This window comes from Lithobates pipiens, unplaced genomic scaffold (assembly GCF_037356315.1).
Source record: "Lithobates pipiens isolate NorthernLeopardFrog02 unplaced genomic scaffold, aLitPip1_a1.2 Scaffold_16, whole genome shotgun sequence".
Classification (NCBI taxonomy): Eukaryota; Metazoa; Chordata; class Amphibia; order Anura; family Ranidae; genus Lithobates; species Lithobates pipiens.
This window is the reverse complement of record NW_027507748.1, coordinates 350,564,336-350,586,461: the sequence shown is the minus strand read 5'-3', so window position 1 is coordinate 350,586,461 and position 22,126 is coordinate 350,564,336. Positions and strand designations below refer to the sequence as shown.

Here is a 22,126-nt window from a genome sequence, read left to right as displayed (position 1 = left end):
GCTAAGACACAGCAGTGGGGACACAGGCAGCTGCAGCTCGGCTCGAGTGCCCCCATAGCAAGCTGCTTGCTGTGGGGGTACTCGGCAGGAGGTAGAGGGGTCCAGAGCGCCGGCGAGTGACCTAAGAATAGGAGGATCTGGGCTGCTTTGTGCAAAACCACAGAGCAGTTAAGTATGACATGTTTGTTATTTTTAAACAAAAAAAAAAAACAAGACTTTAATATCACTTTAATATCACATTACCATGATCAGATATCGTAGTCACACAAGACACACTAGGGTTGATTTACTAAAACTGGAGAGTGCAAAATCTGGTGCAGCTCTGCATAGAAACCAATCAGCTTACATTTTTTTTTGTCAAAGCTTTATTGAACAAGCTGAATTTAGAAGCTGATTTGCTATGATGCAATGGTGCACCAGATTTTGCACTCTCCAGTTTTAGTAAATCCCCTCCACTGAGACTAGGGGTAGAGAGGCTGAAAGAAATACAGTAGTTTGCCCACTCTGCATCTGTACACCTTGTGCCAATGACTTGAAATGGAAGTGGAAAATGTCACCGTACACTGTCAGTATCCTAGTTCTCAGAGTACACTATGTCCCACCAAAAATACAAAAAACTCTGCAGGGACTAGGGCAGTCTGAAACCTACTTATTATGTGAATGTGTTACCCTGCTACCTTAGGCCATTGTCTATGTAGGCGATATAGAAATAATTTCCTGGAAGTTGTGATCATCTCAACAAGCCAACCAGACCTCAGAAAACCCTTTGTTCTACAAATCTATGGTCACCCTAAGTTAGGCCGCGTACACACGGGCGGACTGTCTGCCCAACTTAGTCCGCCGAAACACATTTGAGCGGACAGTCCGCTCGTGTGTGGGCTTCAGCGGACTTTTTCAGCGGACAGTCTGGCGGACTAAGTCTTTCGGAATTTCCGTAAGATTGTCCGTCCAAACTTGGTTTGAGTGGACAGTCCGCCCGTGTGTGTGCCAGTCCGCTGTACTTTCGAAATGAGCGGACTTTTCCCGCCCGGAGAAAAGTCCGCTCATTCCGAGCGCGTCTCCAGGTAGGCGGGGCACGCGACGGAGACGTCGCGGGCCCCGCCGCCTGGTATGGACTTAAAGGGGAACCCCAACGCCGAAAAAAATCGGAGTGGGGGTGCCCCCCAAGTCCACAACAGACCCTTGTCCGAGCACGTTACCCGGCAGGCCAGGAAAGGGGGCGAGCGAGCGCCCCCCCCCTCCTGAGCCGTACCAGGCCGCGTGCCCTCAACATGGGGGGTGCCTTGAGGAAGGGGGGCCGCGCGGCCCCCCCACCCCAAAGCACCTTGTCCCCGACAACCAACGGCCAGGGTTGTCGGGAAGAGGCCCTTGTCCTCATCAACATGGGGACAAGGTGCTTTGGGGTGGGGGGGCCGCGCAGCCCCCCCTTCCCCAAGGCACCCCCCATGTTGAGGGCACGCGGCCTGGTACGGCTCAGGATGGGGGGGCGTTTGCTCGCCCCCCTTTCCTGGCCGGCCGGGTAGCGTGCTCGGACAAGGGTCTGTTGTGGACTTGGGGGCACCCCCACACCGATTTTTTTTGGCGTTGGGGTTCCCCTTTAAGTCCATACCAGGCGGCGGGGCCCGCGACGTCTCCGTCGCGGGCCCCGCCTACCTGGAGACGCGCTCGGAATGAGCGGACTTTTCTCCGGGCGGGAAAAGTCCGCTCATTTCGAAAGTACAGAGGACTGGCACACACAAGGGCGGACTGTCCACTCAAACCAAGTTTGGACAATCTTACGGAAATTCCGAACGGAAGAACGGAAGGCGGCGGTGGCGACAGCGGCGACAGAAGACCGGGCCACCGCCTCTAAAAGAGCTATAAGAAGGCGCGGTGGCCCGGCAGAAGAACCGAAGAGGGGGACAAGACCCCCGAAGTCGGGAGAAGAGGCCGGCGGCGGGGAGGAAGAAAGCCGGACTCCTCCGCTAGCAAAAGAGCTACAAGAAGATAGCGGAGGAGTCCGGCGAGAAGACCCCCGAAGACGGAAGACCCCCGGAGCTGTGCAATAAAATATTTTATCTCGTGTGTTGTGTTTTTTTTTGGGTACTTTTATTTTACAGGTGAATGGGTAGGGGTACATTGTACCCCATACTCATTCACATGGGGTGGGGGGCCGGTATCCGGGGGCCCCCTTATTAAAGGGGGCTCCCGGATTCCGATAAGCCCCCCGCCCGCAGACCCCGACAACCAACGGCCAGGGTTGTCGGGAAGAGGCCCTTGTCCTCATCAACATGGGGACAAGGTGCTCTGGGGTGGGGGGGCCGCGCGGCCCCCCTTCCCCAAGGCACCCCCCATGTTGAGGGCACGCGGCCTGGTACGGCTCAGGAGGGGGGGGGGCGCTCGCTCGCCCCCCTTTTCTGGCCGGCCGGGTAGCGTGCTCGGACAAGGGTCTGTTGTGAACTTTGGGGGGACCCCCACGCCGATTTTTTCCGGCGTTGGGGTTCCCCTTTAAGTCCATTCCAGGCGGCGGGACCAGCGACGTCTCCTTCGCGGGCCCCGCCTACCTGGAGACGTGCTCGAAATGAGCGGACTTTCCTCCGCGTGTGTGGGCGAGTCCGTTCATTTCAAAAGTAGAGCAGATTGTATGGCGGACTTAGTCCGCCGTATTAGTCCGCTCAAAAAGTGCCGTGTGTGGGCAAGTCCGTTCATTCAAAAGTTTGAACGGACTGTCTGTCGGATTGTCTGACGAACTTAGTTGGGCAGACAATCCGCCCGTGTGTACGCGGCCTTAGGGTTGCTACCTTTTCCCTTTAAAACCAAACACATATTAATTACACAAGTTGTGTGGCTGATTACGGTTGTAATTAAACTCACTTGGTGCATTACCTTCATTAAATTAGCACCAGAACCGGTGTAATTATATGAGTTCGGGTTTAAAGGGATGAGGTGTCAACCCTACCTTAAGTAGGTGTTCTGTAGGCTCAAGAACTTGTGAGCTACAGTATGTATTAAAACAGGTTGAAGACCATTAAATCCACTTTCCTCTAATCCTCCTTCTATTTATCTTTGTTTTTAAAGAAAAATAAAACTTTATTTAGGCTTTTTGCCTTTCTTTTTTACTATAATTCATTTTTAACTGCTGTAATGACAATAATTTCAGTACTTTAGACAAATAAATTGGACTCGTGTTGAGGCCCGTTCTTTTACTGCAGAGCTCAAAGTGCTTAACATTATAAATTGTACATTAATTTCAAATTATTGAGCTGTAGGGAAAATAACGAAACCTTGATTACAGATATTATAGAAAAGATCATTACAGTATTTGAAAACATTTCAGTAAACAGATAAACGGAAACACAAAACATGTGAGTGAAGAACAATTAGACGAAAACATTGCAACTATAAACATAACACAATATGTTCAAATATGCCACTCAAATAAATATCAACTTTACATTTGCCTGGTTCAAAACACCAGTTCATCTAATATAGGATTCAGTTTATATAGTAGGGCATATGAAGTATATACAGAAAATGTATACAAATAGAGACACTTTATAAAATTAAAAATGTCATTCAATTAAACACAATGGGGTTCATATAGTCAAACCAGCACACCTAGCTCCAGTAATATGCCACCTATAATTACGGGAAACCTGTGCTGAGAGTCATTCCTAACCTGTGGCTTCAATACATTGAGTCAGTGGCGGCTGGTGCTCAAAAAACTTTGAAAAAAAATCATCAATTGCAGCCACTCAAACTCTACCACTGTGCCATCAAATGCTGCCACTGTGAATTAAAACACTGCCACTGTGCCCTCAAACGCTGCCACTGTACCATCAAACATTGCCACTGTGCCATCAAAAACTGCCATTGTGCCATACGTTGCCACTGTGCCCATTAAACACTGCCACTGTGCCATCAAACGCTGCCACTGTGCCAAGTGCTGCCTCTGTGCCATCAAACGTTGCCAGTGTGCCCATCAAATGCGGCCAGTGTGCCCATCAAATGCTGCCAGTGTGCCCATCAAATGCTGCCAGTGTGCCCATCATATGCTGCCAGTGTGCCCATTAAATGCTACCAGTGTGCCCATCATATGCTGCCAGTGTGCCCATTAAATGCTGCCAGTGTGCCCATTAAATGCTGCCAGTGTGCCTTTGAATGCCCCCAGTGTGCCCCCCATCTGCTTGCTGTGTGCCAGGCATTACCCTGTCTTGGTGGGGCAGTGTATGACAGCGACGAGCTGGGTTATTCGTTCATCTCCTGCCATCCTCATCTCCCATCCTGTCTTCCTGATAGGCGTCCAATAGCAGCGCCTGTTATTTCAGCCAATCAAGTGACAAGTAACAGACCCGAGCACCTAATTGGTGGAGAGGCGGTTTAGTGTTAGGAAAGTGAATATTCACTCGCTTTTCTAACACAGCTGAGTGACCTACGAACGGCCAGCATGTCGCTCTCAGGTAACTTTTTTTGACACCTATTAGAGCCAATGGCTCTTATCAGGTGCTTCAAAAACATCCCCAGCTGCTGTAATTCAGGTGCCCTGTGCCCAAAAAGAGGCCAGGTGCCTGAGTAGGGGGTGGCAGTGGCGGCCATAGATAGATTCATGCAATGCATGCATGAATCTATTGGTGATAGAGGGGGTGGCAGGAGAGAGGGGGCGGCGCCTGTGTGCCATTATGGATGCAGAGCCACTGCATTGAGTACTGACCTGGAACAAGAATGCAGATTAGAAAGTCAGACTGATCTCAGAACTACTAATTCGCACAATATGGGGTGGGGATTAAAGTCAGCCTGGAGATGGGTTTAATGTATTTGTGATCAGTAACACAGAAAGCACTGAAGCCTTTGGATCAGATTAGTGAGGAAGTTAAATGCTGTGCTCATGGATTATGGATTTCCTAACAAATAGGCTACAAACTATGAGACTAGATGATCAGCTGTCTTATGCCGAGTACACACGATCGGAATTCCGGCAAGAAAAAGACAGATGAGAGCTTTTCATTGGAAAATACGACCGTGTGTATGCTCCATCGGAATTTAGCTGTCCAAATCCCGGCAGCCAAAAATTTATAGCACGTTCTCAATTTTCCCTACAGAAAAACCTTTCTATCGTAAATTACAATCGTGTGCATGCAATTCCTACATGCCAAAAATCACGCATGCTCAGATTCAACTACAAGATGGAAGCCATTGGGCACTGGCTATTGAACTTCCTTTTTCTAGTTCCGTTGTACGTCACCGCATTCTAAATGATCAGAATTTGGTGTGACCGTGTGTAGGTAAGACAGCTTGAGCGGAATTCCGTCGGAAAAAGCTCTGATGGTTTTCCCAATGGAATTCCGATCATGTGTACGCGGCATAATACTACTATTCTCTATTTCTGTATGTTCATATATCCTGTGAAGTTTGCTGATGACGACACTGATAATGACGAGATGGCTTATTGGCAGGAAACTCAACACTTAGTTAAGTGGTACATGATTTAATGCTCAATATTGCAAAAACTTGAAAATGTCCCTGGATTGCCCTTAAAGTGTTACTAAACCCAGGACCCTGCCTTCACTATATCTTGTCTCCCACAGTATAATGAACATGGAAATGCAATTATTTTAGTAAATATAAACTGCTAAATACCTTTTCTCATCAGCAGTATATAGCAGTCTTGTGACTTCTATCCCTATGTGGTAAAGCTGGTAGGATGAGTTTTCATTGTGATCTCACTGTCCTATAAAACTTCATGACTCCTGACCCTTTGTCTGGGCAGTGCTGACTGGCCCTGTGCTGATCACATGCACTCTCCAAAGAACAAAAATAAACAAAATTCTCTAGAGATACACACCAAACTGAGCATGTGCAGCTTGACTCCTTCCATTTATAATTTTCATAGAGGAGTTGCAGACACTGGAAGAGGATCAGAGAAGACACGATCAAACAGCCTTTTTACACAATGCGGAGGGTCAACCCCTTAGGTCCTACAGTGAGTATAACAAGCATGCTTTACTGCGTATACAGACTGAATTTACTGTTGCGGGTTTAGTAATACTTTAAGGCTTCTGGTCCTAATTAATTATTGCCCCATTGAGAGCATTCTTCTCCACTGTGCTGCAGTGTAGTATGTCATCTATAGGGCAAGCTGCTTCTAGCCACATGATAGATGTGACCTAATTATTGTGTACATTCAATTTATCACAATTTTTTAATACTATTTATGCCTGGATAGAATAAAAGTATAAGTACATAAAGGACCAGATTTTTGCATAGTAAACATAGGTCATTCATAATATGTGAGCCATTATGTGTAGCCACTATAATTTGAGAGCTCCATGATTGGAGAAAAGCCAATGACATCACTTGGCTTTAATTTATTTTGAATTCCACCATATTTGGACTCTCAAAGCCAGTGGAGTGCAATGCACATTTATAAAGCACCGTGCTGTATAAATGTGCAGTCAGGCAGGCATACCATTGCTTTATTCACATCCACCTAAATGTATCCAAAAAATAGGCTAACCAAAGAGCTAGTTTCACTTCAGAAGATGATGTGGAAAGATTTTTGTTATACTATCTACTGCAGCTATAGATCTATAACTGTATTCTTAAAATGGAGAAATGTTTATGTTTTTGCTCATTTAAATTGTAATGGTAAATGTGTAGGTGATGATATTGTATTTATAGGTAAAATGTGTGGTGTAGTAATGTAATGTCATTGTGAATTTGCACTTACAGTAACAATAAATCTTCTTATCGTATCTATTCTTCTATCAGCAAATATTACAAAAAGTCCTGATGGGAATACAGACACAACAAAGTACTGGTTGTTTTTAAAAATGAATAAAGCTTACCAAACAAACTTCCAAAATGTCCATCTTTAGTGAGAGGACGCAGCTCATTTTCCCCCCAAGCATATTTCTTGTAGCTGTCCCAAGCAAACTTCATCATCTGTAAAAAAGATGTATAAAGAAAATGTTAAACATGCTGCCTTGTAATTTCTAACTGGAATATTTAGAAATTATTCAATATCTGTATCTGCGGGTTAGTTAATAATCTATATGGCAATTAGCAATACAAACTCTAAGTATACTGGTGAAAGTGTTACGTTATATCTGATCAAAACAAAACAAAACACCCTAGTGCACAAAAAGGTTTATACATCTCAATAGTGCCAACTATGTGATCACTGTGGGTCACTCGTGAGTCTTCAACTTGAATACTTCACTGATGCAGCCCTTCTCAAATTTATTAATGTTTAATAACTTACATATACAGCGACAAGGTGGCTCTGCTGCGCCGGATCACGTACCTAGTATGTGATCCTCCACTTCCGGGTCTGAATCGTGTGTCGCACCGCTCCCACTGTGAGCATACATAGTGTGTCCGCTGGCACCCACCAATACTTCGGTACAGAGGCAGAAGGATGGTCTGCCTATGTAAACAAGGCAGATTGCCGTTCTGTTAGTACAGCATGCATGGATCCTGTGCCTCTGCAAAATAGGAACACGATCCATGCCTTCCCCTAGTTCAAGCACCTCCCCCACAGTAGTAAAACACCAGCTAGGCACACATTTACCACTTTCATTGCCCCTGTTCACCCCTTCCCAGCCAGCGTCATTAGTACAGTGACAGTGCGCTGATCTCTGCGTTCCGATTTGTTCGCCGCAATATCGAAGTCCTGCTATAAGTTGCTGATCGCTGCCATTAGGTTATCAATATATGCTTATTGGGATTATCTCAACAGAAAATGCAAAAAATGGCCTGGTCATTAAGGGGGAAAATCTTCTTGTCTTTAAGTGGTGAAGCATAAACACATATGCCAATTACATACTCACCAAAAGTGATAGATAACAAGTGGTATAACACATCAATGTCAGGTCCAGCGATAAGATAGTGCCCCTGGCCTGATACATCACTCAGCTGGCAGGCTTACACATTTCAGGGGATGCATGCCTTCCTCTGAGCTATCTTCCCCTGAAACGCCTATCATTTTTGAGAGTATAAAAATGGCATATGTGTTTATCCGTAAGAAAAGTTTTTGATGATCCACTAAGCATTTGCACCCTCCTGTTTGTTTTTTCTACAGATATCTGATAAAAAAGTAAAAAGAAAAAAAAACTGTTTGATCCTGTGAGAAATACAGTAAGCTTCCAACGTTCTGTAGTGAGCTGACAATGCTGCACTGAAATATCAAACACCTTTATTAGTCCTACCTGGTTTCTCTTTGTGGACTACAGAATATCTCCCCCTTTGCCCTAAAGTAAAACAAACATGTTCACTTTAGGCTTTACCTTTCCGCTACATTGCACAAAAGTCATACTAATTTGATATCATTTTAATCAGCAAACTGTTCCATTTTTTGGCAAATTTATAAGAATATAAAAACATTTTTTTTTTTACTTTAATACTATTTTCTTCACAATAAAATAAAAATATTTGTGCCCAAATTTGCTAGCAAATTAAAGCAATATGTGTGCCAAAAAAATGATGTATAATATGTTACGGATGACAAAAAAAACTCTAAAAGATTTAATGTGCCATGTCATTGTCGAAACGAAAAAATGCTTTGGAAGTCTAGGAGATTTATGCCGCGTACACACGATCAGACTATCCAGCGGACTTAGTCTGGCGGACAAACCGCCGTAAAGTCCGCCGGACTGTCCGAACGAGCGAACCTGCCCACACACGGGACTTTTCCGGTGGACAAGGTCTGGCGGACATAGTCCGCCGGACTATCCGCCGTACTTTTGAAATGAACAGACTTGCCCACACACACGGTGGAAAGTCCGTTCATTTTGAGCGTGGCTCCAGGTAGCCAGGACCAGCGAATGAAGCGTCGCTCTCTCCGTCACCTGGTATGGACTTAAAGGGGAAGCCTTACGCCGAAAAAACTGCAGGGGGGTCCCCCCTAGGTCCATATGAGACCCTTAACTGAGCACGCAACCCGGCTGGACAGGAAAGGGGGTGGGGACGGGCGAGCGCCCCCTCCTGAGCCGTACGAGGCCGCATGCCCTCAACATAGGGGGTGCTTTGGGGAAGGGGGGGCCCACCCCAAAGCACCTTGTCCCCATGTTAATGAGGACAAGGGCCTCTTCCCGACAACCCTGGCCGTTGGTTGTCAGGGTCTGCGGGCTGGGGGGCTTATCGGAATCCAGGAGCCCCCTTTAATAAGGGGGCCCCGGATACCAGCCCCCCACCCTATGTGAATGAGTATGGGGAACAATGTACCCCTACCCATTCACCTGTGAAAAAAACAACACACAAGGGTTGAAAATAGTTTATTGCACATCTCCGGGGGTCTTCTTCCGTCTTCAGGGGTCTTCTTCAGGGGTCTTCTCGCCAGACTCCTCCGCTATCTTCTGCTAGCTCTTTTACTAGTGGAGGAGCCCGGCTTTCTTCTTCTTCGCTGCCCTCTTCTTCCGACTTCGGAGGTCTTGTCCCCCTCTTCGGGGGTCTTGTCCCCCTCTTCGGTTCTTCTTGCCGGGCCTCCACGCATTCTTCTAGCTCTTTTACTCTTTTTCTCCATGTGGGAAAAGTCCGTTCATTTCAAAAGTACGGCAGACTAGCACACACATGGCTGTATTGTCCGCTGGACTGCGAGTCCGGCGGACTTATTTTGGTGCAAAACTACTTTCTTAGTCCACCGGACTTTTGGGTAAAGAAAGTCCGTCGGAGCCCACACACGGGGGAATTGTCCGGCGGACTCTGGATTGTTTGATCGTGTGTACGCGGCATTACACTTCCTTTGTGCTATACCATTCCTCTATGTTATAAAAGTCCCACTAATGTGATAAAATTTTATTTAAAAGGCTATGTTGGTTATATTTTGGGATACATTTATGAGGATGCACAAATTACTTAAATGGTAGTTTGGGAAAGATGTCATTTTAAATGTTTTACTATTTATTCCCAATAAAAAATACGAAATAAAGTTATACGTATTCAAATACCCTACATATTTAAGCCCTATCTGTCCAGAAAAAAACGATATATAATACTTTAAGGTAAACTACAAGAGGGAAGGGAGAGATGTGAAGCTCCAAAGCCATAGTGTGTAAATATGTTTTCGAGGAGCACTTCCTCTTCCTCAGCCTCTTACCATTTGGCCAGAAGATGAGGACTATAATGACATATTTTTACTAACTACTTATATACATAAACAAAAAAAAAAATACAACTAGTAGCTACATTTCTACGTTATGTTTTTGCTTTGATTTCAAGTCACCCTAATATAAAACCATTAATTACAAATACTCAAAATGTTCACGATCTAACACAGCCTTTCTCAAACCTTTCAACACAGAGGAACCCTTGAAATAGTTCTCTGGTCTCGGGGAACCCCTGCTAAAAATTAGAGATCTGAAACTCATACAATAGTGTGATGGTCAGTGGGAAGAATGGTCCTTACATTTGTGGTCAGTGGGAAGAATTACTTCCTTATAGATGGCTAAAAAGATCAATGGTGTCGGTGGGAACTTATCTGAGAAGCAGAAATTGCCCAACGCTGAAGGAACCCCTGGCAACCTTTGAAGGAACCCTGGTGGAGAATCCCTGATCTAAGACTATTTGCTGTTCAAAATGGTGCAGTCTTTGGGGTCTTTCAACATATTTTCAAAAGTAGGGCCTTTTGTGTCCTGTCATAGTGTGAGAAAAAAGCTTAATAAATAAGATTGAATAATACACCATTGCTTCTACATTTATTTTGCCCATAACCTGAACAATACAGGCAAGAGTGGTATTGTTTGATTCCAGAAAAATTAAAACATTTATTTCAAAAAAATCCACTGTGCCTCATCTTTTCTATTTTTATGTGGTCAAATTAATTAGAAAATTGTTCTTTTTCAAAATTTTCAAAATTTTGTCTCTTGTTTCCAAAAAACTATAGACTAACATTTAAGGTATGGCATCAAAAGAAAATACTATCTGTCCCCAAAAATAATTATCACGATTGGCTAGGTTGACTGCCAAACAAAACATCAATAATAAGGCACATGTCCAAAACTAGCAGGCTGCATGTAGGTTTAAATTGTAATTATACCTTTTCAGTCGATTTGGAAGAACACCAACAACTTAATACTTGTTAATCATGCTCTCATTCACATAGAATAACAAAAAAAAATGATTAAAGTGGTTGTAAAGCCTCAAGGTTTTTCACCTTAATGCATTCTATGCATTAAGGTGAAAAATCTTCTGTGCTGCAGCTCCTCCCCAGACCCCCCCACCCCCTTTTTCTTACCTGAGCCCGATCTGATCCAGCGATGTGCATGAGCCCAGTGGCTCCAGCTGCTGGCTCTCTCTTCATTGGACAGATTGATAGCAGCAGGAGTCATTGGCCCCGGTGCTGTCAATCAAATCCAGTGACACGGGAGCAGGGACGGGGCTGAGTCCTGCTGTCTGTGTCAATGAATGCAACATCGGGACTCGGGAGTGTTGCCAGGGAAAGCAGCTTTCTGTGGGGGCACCCAATGAAGAGGATTGGGGCTGCTCTGTGCAAAATGATTGCACAGAGCAGGTAAGTATAAGCATGTTTGCTATTTTTATGTTAAAAACCCCCTTTAATTGCTGTTTATCATTTTAAATGTTTTTTTGTTTCTGATAACTCCAGCACTGAAAAATCCTACTTGGTTCTTGTTTATAATGGGGCTGGTGAGCTTTGTTTGTAGCACGCCATAGCACCTTTCCCTAAGAAACACCTAAAACGTCAGAAATATTTTTTTACAGTTTTTTTTAGGTAAGGGGTGTAAATGAGAACACATACCAAACATTTGGCAGGGTTTTCGCAAATATGACTGCAAAAGTATTAATACATTTTAGGTGCTAAGAATAAAGTGGTTACATTTATATGTAAATGTACGGTATTTTTATAAAATTGTGCCAGTAATTTCAGCTTAAAAGATGTCTGTCGGCATGTAACCGCAAAATCTCAATGTGTTTGCATAATTAATATGTGTTTGCAATATCTCTCTAAAGATTTATCCACCCACATGGTTTCAATAGTGCTCGTCAAAACGAAGCCTCTATTAGACTGCACAAGAAATACAGTTGATCATTGATCATAGTGACAAATGCTCCAGCCCAAACAAAGATTTGCAGCTTCAGATCAGTTGCTGAAATAATAAAGACACTAAAAAAATGAGCTCTACTAGCTTAACGTTCTGTATTTAGATTGTGACAAAGCAGTGGTCTTCAAACTGCGCTCATTTGCTTGCATTTATCCGGCCCTTGGGGCACTTCTCCTCCCACTGATACTGGACACTATTCCTCCCATTAACACCAACAATAAGGCGTTAAATTCTGGTGGTGACATCAACAACAGGGCACTATTTCTCCCATTGACAACAATGATGGAGTACCTTTCCTCAAACTGACACCAATAATGTGTCACTATTATTCCCATTGATACAAATGATGGAGCACTATTCCTCCCACTGATACCAGTGATGGTGAACTATTCCTCCCACTTACACCAAAGATGAGACAGAATTCCTCCCACTGATACCAATAATGGGGCACTATTTCTCCCACTGACACAAAAGATGGGACACTATTTCTCCCACTCATACCAATGATGGGGCACTATTTCACCTACTGACACTATTGATGGGGCACTATTCCTCCCACTGATACCAGTGATGGGGCACTATTCCTCCCACTGATACCAAAGATGGGACACTATTCATCCCACTGATGCCAATGAAGGGGCACTAATTCTCCCACAGACACCAAAGATAGGACACTATTCCTTCTACTGATACCAATGATGGGGCTCTATTCCTCATACTGACACCAAAGATGGGGCACTATTCGTCCAACTGATACCGGTGATGGGGCACTGTTTCTCCTACTGACACCAACGACAGGGCGCTCTTCCTCTCCCTAATACCAAACATGGATTGTTTACTCCCATGATGCCAGGAAACTTTTTACTCCCAATGGCCACAGTCTGGTGCCCCTAAAGTCTGAAGGACAGTAAACCAGTCCTTTGTTTAGAAAGTTTGGAGACCCCTGTGATAAAGCATTACATTTAATTGGCAAACAAGATTTACATTCACGTGACCTCTAGGATATACTAATATGTAAAATGGATTTATTTTCTTCCCTGAGAGGCACACAGCAATTCTTAAACTGACTGACTAAACTGTTGCCGGAGAAATGGACACTAGCAACAAAAAGAAGTTAGTCATCATGGGATGACTGTACCTTCAACCAGGGCCGCTGTTAGAAATCATGGGGCCCCATACAGCCTACCTGACGGGGGCCCCCTTGACCCCGCCCACAACCCACCCTGGCTCCGTCCACAACCCCACCCCTTGCTCTACGCTGTCAGGGTGCGGGGGGGGGGTGTCTGGAGGCAGGAGCTGGAACATATAACATTTATAGCGCCCCACCATTCATAACTGCATCTGAATGGTAGAGATGTCAGTGTTTTGACATCTGTGCCCATTCAGTTTGGGTTCCCATACACCACCGACTTGTGTCCATTTACATCAGGCTACCTCTGATCTGTCACATTTAGGTCTGGAAAAATAGAAAAGAATATTCTTTTCCAATTTTTTTTTTCCTACCTGAATGGACACGGAGGAAGGTGGATCTAAATGCACACAAGTCAGTTCATACCTGTAAACCTACATGGAGCTTTCAATCAGGTCTGCATGAAAAAGGACCTAATTGCAAAGCTTGGGTGAAAGGTTATTAAAGGGGTGTGGTTTGGGGGTGGTAAAAATGCAGCTTGGCTGTGTGTTTTTACTGTCCCTTCCCCCATCACATGTGTAAAAGTAGCATCTCACTATGTGCTCATGATGTATGGCTCTGTCAGTGTAACATGACTGTGTGGTGCTGACTTTGTTATGGCTGTGCTGAGTTATAGTCTGTAACACACAGTACAGCCATTTATCAGGAAAGTCAGCACCACACAGCCATGTTACCCTGACAGAGCCATACAGCACCTACTGTGCCCTGATCATCATAATGATAATAACCATGAGCACACACAGTCTGGGGACTGCACATTATACAATAGTGTGACCTGTCAGTGTGTGTGTCTGTGCAGGGGACTGCTTGCCTGTGCACCACAGCCGTTGTCCAGATTACTGTAAAAACAAGGGTGAACAGCGGCTCTAGATATGGTGATAACATAAAATTATATAACAACTGGAATATAGGTATACATAAAATGTGTGTGAATAAGCACACATGATATTAAAACATTTGTTTAAAACATAATGTCCATAAATGATCCGAGATCTTGTATGATTAGCACCTGGAGGCAGCTCCCTTAGAGTGAAGCGATGAGCTCTGTGTAGAAATGGGAACAGAGGGGCGCCAGACTGAGTGCAGTATAAATCATATATTTAATAAAAACAAGTAGTAACTCACAGGTTAAATTAGATGAGTTCAGTATGCAGTGAAAATCGCCAGTCCTGGAGTCTCATAAATGTCTTCCCTTTGCAGCCTGGGGCACTGGTGTGATCTTACAGGGATCTAGAGAATGCTGGGAACCAGGAGGCAGGAAACAAGAAGCAGCTGGTCGTGACTTCACAGGAACAGGAAGTGTGATTATTCACAGTGGCAAGGAATGGTAATGCATTTCGAAGCTACAGCTTCTTCATCAGACCAGATTACTCCTGCTGCTCTGTCTGTCTCAGCCGCCTCAGTGATAAATCCCTCAAGCTGCAGCACTTACTGAATGAAGGGTGCCGTATAACAGTAATATCCATCCGCCGGAGAGTCACACAGTGAGCAGGCAGAACTTTAGTTTGTGCAGGTATACTGAGAGTAGCATATAATTGTATCCCTGCACCCGAAAATGGAAAAAAAAAGTCCCTCTTCTGCTTTCTCCTCCTGGGTGGGCCCCTCTGGTAACCTGATGGGGCCCAGGAAATTAATATATATTCCTTATATACCTTAGTAATCAAGTGGGTGCGGGTTAATATAGTTATTTAGCTTTCTTTTTTTTTTTTCTTTTTTTTTTAGCTAGAAGTTAAAAGCTGCTGGGGCCCCCCTGCTGGCCAGGCCCGGTACAACAGGGCTGGTTGTACTGCCCTATCAGCTGCCCTGCCTTCAACTCCCATGCCCCAGTTTTTAGCTTGTGTCCTCCATGAGAGTGGAGGTGCTTTATTCAGCTCAGCTGTTCTCTGTTTGTTAGAAAAATATGCTACTATCAACATATTTTGATATTTATTAAAAATATATTAAATAATGGATGTCTCTCATTTTATACTGGTAGTCTGTCTGCGATAGTCCTGAACTTCTGCAAGTTTCTCCAGTCATCTAAGGATACTGGTAGATTTAGGCTGGATATAGAACCACTCCCCATTTAGCAAGCAGCTCAGGTTCCCAGTTTATTATCTATGCTGGTGTTCTCTGCAACAGTCTTGCAATCTGCAGTGACTATTGTCTGCATTCCATGTCACACAAGTCTCTAGTGTGTAATCCTTACGGAGTTATTGGTCCAGAGTGGAGACCATTTTCTTGTCTCCATCTCTGCAAAACTATTGTGAGTGATTAACAGGCTTATGCTGGGTTGACATTTGCTGCAGAAGCAATTTGTAGCTGATTAGCTGTTTTGTGGAAAATAAATGCTTATTTTCTTTCCTAGCTTGCACATACTGTATGCACTTTGCAAGTTGTCTACATGAGGAATTCCTCTTCTTTCATTTTGATTGGGTTATACAGGGGGAATTGTTTCAGTTTTATTCTAATATTGTAAAGCACCTGCACAAACTGTTGACGCTTTATAAATCGCATATAACGATAATAATTTTTCTTGCCAAATATCATAGAAGATGCCATCTGCGCATTAATGTGATAGCCTGGTGCAGTTATTGGAGATTTATTCACATCAGGGGTATACACTTCAATCTATGCTGCCCTCCAGGACTGGGGGTCTTCTGAAGCCACTATGAGGAACAGACACAAAAGAGCGCACCATTCTAGTGCATTATTCCACAATATTTATCTTTTAGGAAATTGTCATAAAATGTACTCACAAACGTGTGATTAAAGAACGCTCATCGAGCTACACTCGTCCGTAGCTCTACAGTCCTAGACACAGTGCGCTCTAGAATTTGGGGGGACCCTGCCAGGGTCCAAACTGGCTGATGATTTTCGAAAGTAGCACCTTCTTCTTTACCTTCAGCCGGTTTGGACCCCCACCGGGTCCCCCTGAACTCTGGAATGCACTGTGTCTAGGATTGTAGAGCTAAAGATGAGTAGCTTAATGACTGTTCTTTATGTACACGTTTGTACGGACATTTTATGACAATTTCCTAATAAAGAAATATTGTGGGATAATGTACTTGGCTGGTGCATCCTTTGGTGTTAGACCCCCCCTCAGCTTTCTCAGCTGCAACTTGATGACACAGCTCTAATTCAGCAGGATGTGTGGGAGCTTGTGGGAACGTTCCTATCTTGTATACTTGCTTACTCTGTAAGGACATTTAATGACACCTGGAGAATCTCTGAGATGAGTAGTGATGAACAGTACATACTTTTTAACAGCTGGCTGTAATGGTATGGCTTTTAAAGCCTTGGTTTGTTGAGTCGGGGACATCTCTGAATCTGGGTTTATTATGATGCTAACATCATAGCATAGGAAAAAAAAAATTTCAGTGGCAGGGAGTTTAAGAAGACATGTAGTCAGTTATTGAAACTGGAAGAGAAGCAGTTTAACCTTAAACTGCATAGAGGGTTCTTTACTGTCAGAGCGATAAGCATGTGGAACTCCCTTCCATAAATATTAGTATCAGCAGGGAGTGTCAAAAAAACTATTAGATGGGCATCTTAATGTTTTCAACATATAGGGATATAGGCTTTATTATTGACATAAATTCGTACACACACCCATACCCACACAAGTTGAACTAGATAGACTGGTGTCTTTATTCAAACTTACAAACTATGTGACTAACAGCTAGGCTACTTCCCGCAATGTCTTGTAGCTATCTTCTTTGGGATTGTCCAAATGGAGGTCTTATCCTGCAAGAAACCCTTTTTTGGTTTTGCATAGGTACAAGGTAGTGTTGAGGTTTAGGACTTCTTTTAGTGAAGGTAGTTCTGCCTTTAATCTCAATGAGAACATTGTTCTCTCATCCCCCTATCTGCCTTTAGTTCATTGTAATAAAAAATCCTCCATCATCTAGATGTGTTTTGGGCTGTGAGTATCTATTTTTTGGCCACTGCTTCTTCAGGAAGACTGATTCTTTTTGTATTCTAGATGAATCTTGTAAGGGTTCACCAGCTTTTTGGTCCAACATCTCTAGGTTTCTCTGGCAGACCATCATCCAAACTTATGGTTTGAAAGATTGGTTCCACCATTTTCTGTCAAGGTGCACTGGATCTGGGAGGGCCTCTTGCTGTTTTCAACATGGAGATTTTTTTTAGCTTGCAACGCTACCACCTGGTCCTCTATTCATGTGGAATAAGGTCCTTTAGGCAGCTAGTCCCCACTTTGCTGTTCTTTTTCTGTTAGCCGTGTTGCTATGTTGCCCACCCCTCTGTTGGACTGCTTTTGGATGCCCCCACAGAATTCCTGTGCCCCTCAATGGATGAGACAGAAAACAGGATTTTTTGTAACCATTGTAATCCTTTTTTTGGAGATGTTTCCCCTCCCTTTGTTTTCATGCTATCGGTACTACTTTGCTACAACACTGAGTGATGATGATTGTGAGCAGGGTTACCCTATGCTGGTCAACAGTTTTTTTTGCCAGTGTCTTTTTCTCCTGTAGGTGACAGTAAAACCTCATAGTCTAGAGTTCCCTCCTAATACACTGCACAACTGCCTGATGTGCAGACACTGCCAAAGGGATTTTCCATGTTTCCCTTTAATTCTTATATTTCATAAATAATTTGACAAATAAAAAGACATTAGTGCTAATGACTGAAATTATGTTTTGGGAATTTGAATTGATCTCTGGGCAAACAGTAAATGCACAGTTGAAATACTTATGTATGAAGGGTCACTTAGAAAACATTAGTTCGGACAATTTTGTGATCCAGTTACACCTGCCAGACACCATAGCCAGATCCATGACTTCCAGTGCAGTGCTATGCAATACAGCTTAGTAGAGAACCTGCCATTAGACTTCTACTTAAAAAAGGAGGGAACAGACGAACATAAATAAGACTATGCCTGTACTCCCCCCTTCTGTGTCCATGTGCACAGCACTAGACTAACAAGCACTGTGCTAGGCAAGAGATCCCAGATTTTTTTCACATTACTGACCTCCCATGCCCATGCCTTATAGGGGACCTAAAATAAAGTCTAGGTTATTTAAAAATACAAAAAAATACTTTTAATTTTAAAAAAATATACCAAATTATGTTTTGTTTAATATCTGTCTGGGAATTCATTACATTATTGCAGGTATTTACACAGTATTAAGCACTACAGGGATCCGCTAGTAGCCATGAGGTAAGAATTATGGTAGACCAACCATTGGAAATTAATGGGTACTGCTGTCTTTATCAATTGATTAAGCTGTAACTCAATATATGGCAATTGCTCATCCATGTATTATATATCATAAATTAACTTTTTACAGTTCATTCATCAATACAGTCTATTGACCTTGAAAGATATATGGTTTGTGTATGATAATGGTCTGCAGGATTCTGTTTAGCAATAAGTTTTCAGGGAGTGGAAATGTTGTGTTTTTCTATTTTGTAGTTATAGAGTGAGACATTTTGAAGTGTGGCTGTGGGAATGTGTGACCATTCAGCTGAGAGAACATTTATAAAAGTCAGGTACTAATGTTGGGCAAGAAGACCTGGCTCACCATCACCATTTCAGTTTTTTCCAAAGGTGTTTAATAGGATTGAGGTTCAGGCTCTCTACTCAAGTTCCTCCAAATTCATCAATCCGTCAGGTTGATTTACCAAAGTCAAATAGGCTGTTCACTTTGCGTGAGAATTTTCAGTTTACAACTTAAATTTTTTTGTCAAATAACTTTTTATTAGTTTAAAGTGAAACATTACACGTCAAACACTTCGGTACAGCATTGGGGGAGCGAAAGAAAGAGAACAGAAAAATTACAGGGGAGAACATACCATAAAAGCATATTGGCCTACATAGTATAGCCACCTGGAGCAGGTACAAGCCAGGCCAGGTAGAGCTATTCACAGACAGCATGTTCTGCAACACATGTAAGACAGGGATAAAGTCCAACCAATAATAAACCAATCCTCAAGACTCAACAGCCAGTCAAGAGTGGCAATCCGAGGATACAGGTGTCGACTAATAGTGTAAGATACTTATAATACACTTTAACCCGATCAAACACCCCCCCTCAGGGGGGGGTTTGGAAGAGAGATGGGTATAAGAGAAAGGAAGAAGGGAAAAAGAGGAAAAAAAAGAGAAGAAAGGGATACCAAAGGATAGAAAGAAAGGTAGAGAGGAAAAGGAGGGGGTAGGGGTGGGTAGTCATCCGAAAACTTCCGCTTGCCTGTCAGGGTCGATCGCCCTTAAGATTCCAGGGATTCCAGACTACGTCATGCGCTTCCAGCCGGTCCTGTATCCTGGCGGTCATCCTCTCCATAAGCTCCACGTCTCTAATGCGGGCGTATAATGCGTCCGGGGTAGGGGGGTGCGTTTTTTTCCAATGGAGTGCAACAAGACACCTCGCTGCGGTCAAAATATGGCGGGATAATTTCTGTAGGGATTTGGACAGTTTGGGGAAAGGGACTCCCAGTAAAAAGTGCTTTGGGTTCAAGTCCAGGGGTTGGTCCAGGACACTGGCCAGGAGAGTACGGACTTCCGTCCAGAAAGGGATTATACGAGGGCATTGCCAGTATATATGCAAGAGAGTGCCCTTATGCCCCACACAGCGCCAGCACCGGTCTGTTGTAGAAGGATAAATAGCGTGCAGGACATCCGGGGTCATGTACCAGAAGAACAATATTTTGTATGCATTCTCCCGGTAGAGCGTACACATGGAGCTCTTGGATGCCTGTGACCAAATCACCCGCCATTGCTCCTCCTTTTACACTTCACCCAGAGCCTCCTCCCATTTAAGCATATATGCATGTTTGCCATTAAGACCCATAGGAAAGGCGTTAATTATTTTATAAATATCCGAGATCATCCCCCTCTGTGCCGTACCTGCTGAGACAACTATTTCAAACATGGTAGGCGGGGAGAAACGGAGGTCTGATGAGATGGTCTGGGCAAAGTGACGGATTTGTAAGTAACTATAGAAGCTCTGCCGGGGGAGGTCAAACCGGGATTGGAGTTCAGTGTAAGTCAGTAGTCTCCTAGATCTGGGATCCACCAGAGATCTCAGATGGAAAAGGTTCCGGGAGGACCAGGGGTGTTGCATCTGGCGAGATAGGCTATCTGGCACTCGAGGGTTGGATATAAAAGAGGTCAGGAGTGATTTAGCCGAGGTCAGGGCAAACGCCTTGGAAGACCTACGCCATAGGTTCTGCAGGTGGGACATGGGGCCCAACAATTGGGACTGGGGAACCACTGCCGCCGCACTCCAGAGCATACTATTAGGGTGTATAGGGGCCAACCACCGGGATTCAATTTCCGACCAGCGATTGTGAGGCCTCTGGGTAGTCCAAGAAGCGACCGCGCGGAGTTGGGCAGCCTGATAGTACCTGACTAGGTCCGGGAACGCTAACCCCCCATCCGATTTGGAGGCGGTCATAACCGAGCGTGGTATCCTGTGTCTTTTATAGTTCCATACAAATCGAAGTAGGTCCCTTTGCAATTTTTTCAGGTGAGAGGAGGGGACTGGAATGGGGAGGGTCTGAAAAAGATAAAGGAGTTTCGGGAGGATAGCCATCTTCACAGAGGCTATTCTACCAAGCAGAGAGATTTGGTGCTTCCGCCACTGTAGCAACAGACGCCTAATATCTCCATAGAGGGATGGGTAGTTTGCCTGATAGAGGGAGGTATAGGTTGGGGTGATGTTTACCCCCAGGTATCGAAGGGAGGTGGACCCCCAGTGGTAGGGAAAGTTGGATCGTAGGTGTTCCACCTCCAACGGTGGAATGTTAATCGGGAGGGCTTCGGACTTCGACGCATTAAGTTTGTAACCCGATAGCGCACTGTAACGGTCCAACTCCATATGCAAGTTGGGCAGGGATATCCTGGGTTGGGTAAGAGTAAGAATTAGGTCGTCCGCAAATAGCGAGATCTTAAACTCCTGGCCTCGCACCGGAACCCCTCTTATAGCCTGGTTCCGCCTGATAGACGCCGCCAGGGGTTCAATACAGAGGGCGAATAGTAGGGGTGACAGCGGGCATCCCTGACGCGTACCGCTGGAGATGGAAAAGGGCGAGGAGGTGGCAAAGGGGGTCTTCACTTGAGAAGACGGGTTGGAGTAAAGATGTTGTATGGCCCGCAAAAAAGGTCCCTCCATCCCTATGTGGGTCAGGGTGGCGAACAGGAAGGGCCAACCTAGTCTATCAAATGCTTTTTCTGCGTCCAAGCTCAGGAGCAGGGACGACACTCCCTCCCTGTTCGCCACCTCGACCAGGTCTATCACCTTCCGGGTGTTATCCCCTGCTTGTCGGAGGGGGACAAAGCCCACTTGGTCCTTGTGGATCAAAGAGGGTAGGACCTTGTTAAGGCGCAGAGATAACAATTTAGTAAAAATTTTTAGGTCTGCGTTCAACAACGCAATGGGTCTATAATTCGCGCAATGGATGGGGTCCTTATCTGGCTTGGGGATTAAGGTAAGGAAGGAACGTTGCATATCTGAGGGGACGGGTGTTTTCTGTAGAAAAGCATTAAAGAGGCTGCTCATATGCGGAGTAAAGAGGGGGGAAAATGCTTTGTAATATTCGTAGGGCAGGCCGTCCGGACCCGGGGACTTATGTGCGGGGAGGGATTTAATGGTCCGTTCCACTTCATCTTCCGTGACGGGCATGTTCAAAATGAGCAAGTCCGAATCTCTAATTTTGGGAATGGCGCTGTCGGACAAGTACTGCTGTATACGCTGTGAAACCTCCAGCGACACAGGGTTGCTAGGGATGTCAGGACTATTATAGAGCTCCGCATAAAAGCCAGCAAACGTATCAACTATGTCTTTGGGGTGGGAAACAACCGCATTAGATCTAGTTTTTATCTGGTGTGGAGCAGAGAGAAGGGTTTTGTCTTTGAGCTTCCGCGCTAGGAGGGAGTGTGCTTTATTGCCCCTATCATAGT

At 44.5% G+C, this 22,126-nt stretch overlaps 1 protein-coding gene across 1 annotated transcript in view; it reads right to left on the bottom strand.

The window, feature by feature from the left end:
* The window catches only part of MAN1C1 (mannosidase alpha class 1C member 1), a 160,655-nt gene that overhangs the window by 89,907 nt on the left and 48,622 nt on the right, over nucleotides 1–22,126 (bottom strand). The window contains exon 3 of the mRNA XM_077481894.1: nucleotides 6,825–6,921. Coding sequence (XP_077338020.1) covers nucleotides 6,825–6,921 — 97 coding nt within the window. The remainder of the gene's footprint in view (nucleotides 1–6,824; nucleotides 6,922–22,126) is intronic.